The 10,941-nt window shown below is 31.7% G+C and overlaps 1 protein-coding gene across 1 annotated transcript; it reads left to right on the plus strand.

Annotated features, from left to right (window-relative positions):
• On the plus strand, window positions 2,322-3,382 carry LOC105166398. The gene has a single exon (XM_011085736.2). It carries the CDS (start codon window positions 2,604-2,606, stop codon window positions 2,955-2,957), a length of 354 nt encoding a protein of 117 aa, XP_011084038.1. The 5' UTR covers window positions 2,322-2,603; the 3' UTR covers window positions 2,958-3,382.

The following is a 10,941-nucleotide window of genomic DNA, read 5'->3' on the forward strand; positions in this document are numbered from 1 at the left end:
CAAAATTGCACTTTATAAGAAGTGATTGAGCAACAACGATTTAATTGCATTTATGCAAAACATTCAACCATTTGTTCCGAATGGTCATACTCATATATATTATTCGACTCGTCTACCAGCCCTAGTTATGTATATTATTTCCATAATTGAATAATACACCTTGCTAAACAACGAAAAGTGCTATATGAGTCCCCTTGAATCAACCAAAGAAAGCGCAAAACACAAAACATAGTCGTTTTAGTTTTTATTGTGAAAAACGAGGAAAAATCAATACAGAAAGTAAATTAAAAAGAAACAAATCCTAGAAATTTTCAAAAAAAAAGTGACGTTTTCATCCTCAATAATTAAGCTAGAGAATATCATATTTTACTAAGTAAAATTTATTCGGTTATATTATAACATAGGGGAAATAATATTCTTTTAGCTGGAGCGAAAATTGATATTTTTTTTTTTAGTTTGAGACCATTTTTAGGGAAAAATATAACTACATTTGAAGGAAAAAATATAAATTTTAAAGAAAATTATGACAAAAAACATAGCGATTTCTTTCTTCTCTCACAAAAATTGAATCCTATCATTCCCATATTTTTATAAGTTGAAGCCAAGTAGAAGCAACACAAAAAATCATGTCTTCCACAAATGAATCAATCAGGCCAAATAAAACACTCATATGCTACAATTGAAAGAGGGCATAATTTTTCCTCCAACCAAAAATACTTAACGACAACGTGCTAGGCGTGTGACCTATATTGTTAAATTGTAGATGAAAAAGTGCATGAGGATCAAAAGTGCTAATTTTTATAAGTTATAGAATTAAAAGTGCTAATCCTGTAGTCAATTGGGCCAAAAGTGATATAAACCTAACTTATAGGACTAAAAATGCTATTTCTCCTTATAAATATACATACAATAAGAAAAAAGTACTATTAGTTGTGAAATATATGAAGTGATAATGCTAAATCTTATCAATAATTAATGATGTGTATTTATAATGATTTTACCCCCAATGTTCTTTCCTTGTTTAAGGAGATAAATTGCTTCATTTTGAAAAATATAAGAAATATATTACTGTATTTTTAAAAATATAGAGAGATTAATTGCTATTTTTTTAGGGAGTTTTTTGCTAATTTGTAATACACAATAGGGTTGTTTACATTTCACCCTTAAATATCCTTATATTTGTGTCAAAATTATCATTCCATGATTATAAGTTCATTCCATACCGAACCGGGCCAGAATAGGGTTATGTACATTCTCAAGGGGTCATTCGAGCGTATCTAAATAGATCCTATGTTTACATATGGATCTCTACGTCGTTCCATTCCATTTAGGATTAGGAATAGGCATAATCAGACCTGCTTTTTCCATATCTCTCGTTATTTTTGGGACCCTATTCACCTCTTTGAGCTTCTATTGAATCGAGAAATAAAATAGGTTTGATTGGCCATCTTTTTGATATATACATAAGGCATTCTCCGGATAATTCAAATCGAAGCAATTGGATGTCCAACTCGGGCCTATACGACCGATCAATAGAAATACTCCACCTTTGTCATATATTCCATACATCAGGTTCGTAAAAAGAACAAAATTTTTTATTGTCAATTATGTATGATAAAAAAAAAATCAATTCTAAAAAACCTTCTATTTACTTGCTCTTTTTCTACGAGCTTAGGGGAATCCCTTGTACCGCATTCCTAGTCATAATAGGTAGATTTTTCTTTGAATATGACTATTTTATTTGACTTTATGACTTTACCACCTTTGATAATTTTGACACAATAATATATATAGATATATATACATATACATATACTTTTCTCATGATTGTCAAGTAGTCTTTAACAGGAACAACTAAACACAACTTTTTGTAATTATAAAAGTTTACAAAAATTATATTAAAATAAAATAAAATTTTGCATCACTAAATATATGCTAATTTATTATTAGAATTCGTCTCTAATATTAATTTGTTTCCTTTTCATAGTGATAATCAAAGACAATACCGCATAGATACAAATAATATGATAAATATAGTACAATTATCGTATGATCAGTATACAGTTTAAATATAATTTGTTTGTGATGTGATGTGGGTATAATTTAAGTGAAAATATATTTGTCGTGTGATTGATGTATAATTTTAAAAAAAATAATCAATTATATAACAAGTGTATCATATTTACTATATTATTAATCTGGTTCAATCAATTAATTTGGGTAATTATATTTCAGATAAATGTAAAAAAAATCAACATCCTATATTTAACTTGATAGGTTAAATCAAATCACAAGGGAAGGGAGGCCCCACAAAGTGCACTAGGTCTAGGAGTCCCCCACATGTCTCTCCCCATCACAACGATAATACCGCTCTCATAACAAACCATTCATTGTCACGCCTCTTTTTTCCTTTTTCTCATATATAACCCATCCAATGCCATTCATTGAACACAAGCCATCAATCCCACCTACACACACTCCCACTCGCAAAGAAGCCATAGGCACGACAAAGCCTTCATATTCCGATCGGAACCATCAGAACGTCGTCTTGTCGACTTCTGTATAAGAAGAGTGATCAATCACACGACAACGACGCTATCGATATGGCAACGGGTGCAGCTGGAGGCGCCATGTTCGAAGGCTGCATTTCGGGGGCCGACATGGGCATCCAACGACGCCCCTACCACAAGAACTGCAAGTGCGCCTTGCACAAGGCCCGCGGACGCTGCCCCCACTCGCCCCGCAACAACAACGTATCTTACCCTATCCGGAGGTCGTGGAGCGAGGGTTGCCTGGCGTTGATGAGCCCGACGTCCACGACGGGCTCCACCTCGCCCTGCCCCTCCTCCCCCACCGTCGCGGCCGCCCCGGAGCTGACCAGGGCCCAAACGCAGCTGGTTTTGTGGAAAGAGGAGGATGAAGAGGGCGAGGAGGGTCCATATTTTAATAAGGTTTAATTTCTTTTTTTTTTTTTTTGTTTCATTTGAATTTCATGGGAATTTGATCAAGTTTTTAGTTCTTTCTTTGTTTTTTCTTTTTGGGGTTTCTTGTCATGATTTTTAGGGCGATAGAGATTAATTTTGGGGGACCAAAATTAATGTTGTGGTTGGTTTTTGATGCATGGATGGGGACGAGAAATGTGACAATCTGAACTTGTAATCCCGATCAGTGTTGTGCCTGTCCATGTATTTTCCTGTCCTTTTCTTTTACGTTTTTAACACTATATAAACATTGGTATAATACAACCCTCTTTCACCCCCAAGAAAAAAACACGTTTTCTGTTTCTCGCTCTCAGAGTTGTTGTACGTGATTGATTAATTCTATTGATTTATTACTGAATTGGACGAAGTGATTAATTAATGGATTGCCCATTTTTCTGGTAATCATCACAAGTCGTCGTTCATTAATTTCCCAGCAATATTCGGATTTTTTGCAGTACCATATTTGATGATTTCACAATGCGAATTTGTTCGTGTTTGGATCATGAGTTTTTAAGTCTATTTTAGAATTGTTTGGGAAATTTTTACAAAAAAAAAGCTTATTACACTTTAAAAAAAATTACTTTTGCCTACAGTTTTAATGGCTATGACTAAAAATCCATAATAAAAATATCAATTATTAAACATGGTTTGTGAAAATTTAGCTTATCGATCATGAAAAATATTCATTGCCGTGGTTATGAGCCATGGCATATATTGTTGTCATGACTTCTAGCCATGATATAATGTTCTAGTCATGCTCGCAAAAATTACAGCCAACAACTATTACGTGGTCGTGATGAATAATTATTTACAATAATTATTTATTTCTAATCATATAATTAGTTATGGTTAAATGTTATATTTCTTCTGGTCTAACATCAAAATATAAAGACGTTATAAGCTCAGAGTAAGAATGGAGTTCTAAACGAACAACTTCAAGTTCGATCATATTAATCATAAAATTGTCGTTATTAATATTTTATCAATTTCATAACTTATTTTTCAAAATGTTTCAAAAATTTATTTTTAAAATAAAATAAAATATTTAAATTTTAAAAATTATTTTATAAAATGTATAAATTTAGCCAAACACTTTAAAGGTAGTGTAGTAAGAATTAAATAGAAATAATAAAGGGCCAATTTAGTGTCTTCAGATGCGAGTTTCACGGATGAACTATAATATTAATATTATATATATATATATATAAATATTTGATCTCAACCGTCCAATAATAAAAGTGATAAGCCAGCTACGTACCTAAGGTCCTAAACCATAAACAGATCAGCTATGCAACATATTGCTCTGTAAAGTAATGTCACAGGACTAACAATAAATCTACATTCATTCATCACATTTTGTTAAATATTTATGTAGACCAGAAAATTATTATCCTTTTCCAACCATATCATATCATTATAATTAATTTAAATGAGTTTGTGAATAATATAATTAATCATATAACTCTCATATATATCAACATATCATTTTACGATTTGATTATATATTTTCCGTTGAAAATTTACAATTGGTTATATTTTAATTGATCTAAACTAAAAATCGTGGTAAATAATTATTATTAACCATGATAAAAGTATTCACGTGTCTTTTAACCATGACAAATAATTTAGGTACACGCGTAAAAACAACAGCCAACCGTCATATTGGCGTAGTCAATGATTTCTTTTTTAACATAATAAATTCTCATAATTAAATGTTATATTTTACTAACAAATATTTTCGTTGGTAAATTTTTTTGCAAAATCAACAAGGAAAAAAAAATCGATTCAAAAATAAAATGATTAGCAAATTTCCAAGAAAATATTTTCTTGTTAAAATTTGTTGCTAAAGTAAATTAGCAACGAATTTCACTTTCTTGTAAAAAGATTATATTAATTGTTGCTAAAGACATTATTTAGTCTAACACCCTCTAAATCTTTTTATTTCTTGATTTGAAGCGATGCAATATTATTATTAAAATAATTCGATTACCTCATTTTTGTCGAATATAAATATTTAATAAATTAAAATAATTATAAAAATCATAACATGATCAACAATAACAAATAAATAAAATTTAAATAACACTTATTATTATAATAAATAACACCTATAATACACTAAAACAACACCCTCAAAATCCAAACTATCCATAAAATGAGGAGATACATGCATTCTTCCCAGGTAGTTGGGGTGGGGGTTGGATTAGGAGAGAGAAACACATTAATTGTAGCTTTATGTTCTGGTTAAGTTTTTCTTCAAGTTTTTGGAAAATGCAACATTGAGTGCACTAACAAACATGATTTACAAATTAAATAAGTATTAATTAATATGGAGGAAGAACATGGGATGCACTAATTTTTTTTGGCATGTGCAGGTCACGTGCTATATTCCTCTTTGGTATTGTCAAATATTTATTAATTAATCTCTAATTATTAATTAGGTGTCGGCACTCAAAGTTGTCTGAATTGATTTCAGTTTGGTTTTGGGCGGTTGTGGTGAGAAACTACTGCGTCGTTACTTGTTTTATAGGGCATATAATGGTTCGAAGATTCATCAAACTTTTATTAATGTTTGTATGAGAATTATTTATATATTAATTGGGTAGCTTAGCCATCACTAAGTTGAGCCCACTCGAACTCGAGCTAAATTGCCCAAGATTTTTAAATTTTTAAAAAATATTTTTAAGGTTAAAAAAATCATCTATTTTAAATATATTAAATATTTATTTTTTTATTTATCTAAAATTTTATCTTCAAAATTATGATTCTAATTTAATTTGAATTTATCTTAAATAATTATCTAGTGATTGTGATCTTAATCAGATTTGTATTTAAGTGGAACGAAATTTTTTATGAATCTCTTCATTTTTTTTAGATGCGCTTAGTTCTGTCGATTTTATATTCTTCATTAAACAGTTTAAAAACTTAACACTCCGCATGCTTATTTTTATTGCTTTTCTATGCTGTCGTGGGTGTCTTACACTTTTCTATGATACTTTTTTCATTGTTATTTTAAAATTATTTAATTAATAATCTCTATACTTCTTAAATTTTAACATTATTTATATTTTACACTCATCTTGGGTGTGGCTAGACTATTGTTTTGCTATTTATCATGATATTATTTTATAATATATATATATATATATTATTTTTCATGATACTTGAAGTTATTGAGCTAATAAACTCTACACTTTTCTTGTGTAGAAATTTATTTGGTGCTATTAATAGGTTTATATTTTATTTTTGATATTTATGTTGGGAATTAATCCCATCAGTAATGAGCCCGAAACTCACAAGACCTAATTAAAACTATTACAAAGAAATGGTGGGTACAAAACCCTTAATATTACAAATTGAATATACAAAAGAATGAATCAAAGATACGGATTACTGAATAGATTTTATAGATTTATAAAACAACAATAATCAGAATAAATGATTTTGGCTGAGAGAGCCAAATTCGGAGAGAAAGAAGCCAACAGCCACAAAAGGTCGGCATCCTCTCACGGTTGCTCAAAACTAACCAAACAATCACAACCAGATATCCACGGCCACAAAGACCCACTCAACAAATTACTAAGGTTTATCACACATATATCAGTTTATAAAAAACAACTTACGATCGGAACAGAGGAAGGAAAGAAAGAGATAGATTTCTGAATTCGTTATTCGGAAGCCACAATCCAGGGGGGGAACTTTATTGAGGTGATTCATTAAAGATAGAGAGTGAGAGAGATGCGATGGAGAAGTGATTCCGAGATCATCGGAATCAATGGGGGAGAAACCAGAGAAAGAGAGAGACGAGGGAGGAGAAACGATACAGAGGAAGAGAACGATTGAAGAGAATGGAAATTACAGTTAGGGTTTCAGCCTTTAGGTATAGTAGAAGGGTTACCAGGTTGGGTAGACGGGTCAAGAGAAAACGAGTGGGCTGAGCAAAACCAGTGGGCCACCAAGTGGGCTGTAACAATTGGATCGAGCCATCCAGTGAGAGATTGGGCTTTGGTTTGGGCCTACCATAACAGGTCACGGGCCACATATTTCAACATTCTCTACCTTGGACCAAGACCAAAAGAGAGAGCTAGGCCCAAGACCGGATCTGACATTCATCATTGCTAGAATGTCAGGATGTACCTGCAAAACAAAAAAAAAAAAAAAAGACAACCATATAATAGTGTAAGATATCCGTTTAAAAGGCGGTTACAAAAATCATTACAATATAATGATACGACGTCGTTTTGGTAAATGCCGTTGCAAAAATCGTTACCAAACTCGTTATAATTAATTAATTAATTATATTGAAAATAAAAAAAGATGTTGTTTTCGATGATTTAATATTATGGAAATATATCATTGTACCGGAACAATATAATTGAAATATATTAAAAAAAATAAAATTTTTTATTTGATATTGAAACATGTACGCAGTATGCAATAAATTTGTATATTCATAAATGTTAGTATTACATGATGTAACTGTCGTCTTACAATGTTGAACTGTATTGGTTAATCGGGCCGTCAAAATTAAGATCAAACCGTCACATATGATCATTTATCAAAAAATTCATTCAACCAAGTTGTAGCCTTATTGGGTATACGGATTTCGACATATTATTTCTAGAATGTTGTAGTTATCATTCAAGATGGTGTATTTCTAAATTAGGCAATGTGATTTAAAATCATACCGTTAGATATAATTTAATGGACACATACTTCTATATATTTCAATTTGGTATGAATCGGGTGCTCGGATGTAAAGATTTCGTATTTTTCAATCTGAATTTATGAGATGTCTCATTTTTTTATAACGGTTTTTGTAACGGCTGATATAATTTTCCACTGTAACGGCGTTTGTAACGGCTTTTATAACGGCGTATCAAATTTAAAATTCCCCCCTATTTTTTTATTTTGATTAATAATTCATTTTGCAATGGCGTTTGCAATGGTCTTTTTGAGATTTGGTCCAAAATTTCATTTTCCGCATGTTGACAAAAGTTGACCGCCTTACTTTGTAACTGCCTTTATAACGATTTTTAAATAATTGGACATTCCAAATAATAAAATATTTTAAAAAAAAAAACAAAAAAATATTTAGAATTTTTTTTTATTTTACAAATTTGCAACAGAAAAATATTTTATTAGAAAGATATACATTATGTAGCCTCATAGCATCATGGTCAGTCTCGTAGTCCTCGAAGCTATCATCATTATCCTCTTCATCTTCATTATTAGTTTGACTAGTTTCAGTCCGTGAAGTACCTGCAATCTGCTGTTGTGCAATTGAAAGATCTACCAGAATTTGTAACCAGTGGGATCTCGTAAATCGTACGACTGCTGGTGTGCAATTCAGGGACTGGTATGACTTCCTCCTACTGATATGCGATATCAGTCTATTTGGACTCATCAACAACTTTTCGAGCCTTAGTTTCGCAGACAGTCATCCAATCCGCTTTGTCCCTCTTCATACTTGGGTACTCAGTATAGTACACTTGTACTGCTTGTTGTGCAAGTATGAGTAACTCATCCTTCAATATACCTTTTTGATGTTTACATCAACGAGGTGATAGCGTGGATCGGGTTGGTTTGTACCTTGCATCCCCACAAAACTTGCAGTGCTCCAAATCAACGTCATCCTTCCAATATAACATGCAGTCATTTTTACATAGATCGATCTTCTAAACAGGCAAACCTAAATCCTTTATAAATTTTTTCGTGCTGTAGTAATCTCTTGGCAGGGTGTGACTCCGGGCTAATATTTTACTAACCCAATGTGATTGCTCAGAAATATGGCCGTCCACCTTGATATGCATCAACTCAGCAATAGTTATCAATTGAGATTGGGTGCAACCCTTCCACAATAGTTGGTCAGCAACATGCACTACATTTGGAATATAGTCTGCCAACCTTGACTCATTATCATAGGGCCATAACCATAACAATATGAAGAACGACCGACATCAATAGGGTAGGACCTCGTACCATCACCAGGCACAACATTGTGAGAAGAAGAAAAATAACTTGGCTCTATTGCATCAAAACCCATTCGTTGTGCCCAATCCATCTATTGTTTATTACCCCAATGTGAATAATTACCCTCGACATGGGTAGCTGGGGTTTGCTCCCAGGCATTGGAGGGACAGTAACAGCGTCAAAGTACTCCTGCACCTTATCCTCGCCATGAGAAGTTCAATTATAATATTTTGGCATAAATCCTTGCACACACAAGTGATAACTGATATCATCGGGTGTTCTGAACTTTGTGTTTTTGAATTTTCGACAAGGACATCTAATTTTGTTTCCATCCATATATCCACACTTATCCTTTGCCCATTTTATGAAAGTCTTAAGCCCACCTCAAACTCCAGTGTCAGACTTGCCCTCCTTGGGAGGTTCTTATTATACATCTATCTTTTCAATTCTCTTAACATGATGATATATATCACTGTATTCACACATAAAAATATACATCTAATTAATTTTCTAATTTGACGACCTATATATTTATAAATATTACTGTACTATGTACTCTATTTAGAAGAATACATAAAATTAACATGATATAAGATTAATAAAAAAAATCACAAAACTTATAATATAAGTAAATAGACTACAATTAATTTAATTAAATACAATAAAGTATTAAATTAGTCATTGTTACCTGATCAACCAACTTAAGTGATGATCAACACTAGTTGACGGTCTAAAATTTGAATAATAATCTACAAGCTAGTCAGATGTATATGCACGAAAATCAAAGTGTTGAAGAGTGTTTGTGGTTAGTATAAGAATTTTTACAATAAATAAAATGAAGTGAAATAAAATAAATATATGTAAGTTTTTTTGTACTGACTTTTGTCATGGTCTTTGGAACGCAAAAGATAGTCGTTAAAAATTAGCCGTTAGAAAATATAGATGTTATTTTGTAATGGCCTTCACAAAAAGAATCGTCCCTAATGTGACGGTTCTTGCAACATTGTCTTTTCGTGTACTTTGGAACGATTTTTTTCACTGCCTTTATAACTACTTGGTATTTGGAAAATTATCCGTTACAAAAATAGTTAGCCATTACAAAAACTATAGCAAACTAGTAACGGCCTACAAATTGTAACGATTTTAGGCACACATTAATTTTGTAGCGGGTTTGGTAACGGTTGTGGCCGTCACAAAAGATTTCTTTTTTATTATCCTCTTAATGACGTCAACACGTCCTGTCCATTACAAATCCATTGGAAAGGCCGTGTGTGGCCGTTCCAAAAAAACTGTTACAAATTTCGCCTTTCTTTATAGTGGTACTTTATGCAGTTTTCCCATGACACGTTCATCACAAAGCTTCATTTTATCTATTTTATTAGTTAGTACACATTCCTTTTGAAGCAATTCCAATCCTTTTATACTAATGTGACCTAACCTTTTATGCCACAGTTTAGTTGTATCATTTTCTAAAACAGTTGCAGCATGAACTTCATAGTACAAATATATAAATTCCTTTTCTATTCAGCTTTTTAAAACAGTCAAAGATCCTTTCATGATTTTCATAGTACCCTTCCCTATCTACCCTCAAGCCCTTCTTTCTCAAGGGTAGAACAAGAAATCAAGTTATGAATCAAGTCAGGAACATGTGTGATATTTTTTAAGGTTAACTTATAACCATCTTCGAAAGTTAAATAAATGTCACTAAGACCTTTTATTTTATAAAGTTTTTCATTAGCTATGGACACAAAGCCCAAATTTCTATATTTATAATTAGTAAAAGTTTTTCTAAAAGGACTCATGTGAAAAGTACAACCAGAATCAATCAATCTTTCATTTATATTAAGAGGAGACTGAACAACATTCACATCACATACCATAAAGACTTTACCAGAATTTTCTTCAGTGATAGCATTAGCATCTTCTATGTTATTATTATTCCTATTTTTCTTTTTTGATTTTCGACAGTCTTTTATATAGTGTCCCT

Source organism: Sesamum indicum, linkage group LG7 (genome assembly GCF_000512975.1).
Source record: "Sesamum indicum cultivar Zhongzhi No. 13 linkage group LG7, S_indicum_v1.0, whole genome shotgun sequence".
Lineage (NCBI taxonomy): Eukaryota > Viridiplantae > Streptophyta > Magnoliopsida > Lamiales > Pedaliaceae > Sesamum > Sesamum indicum.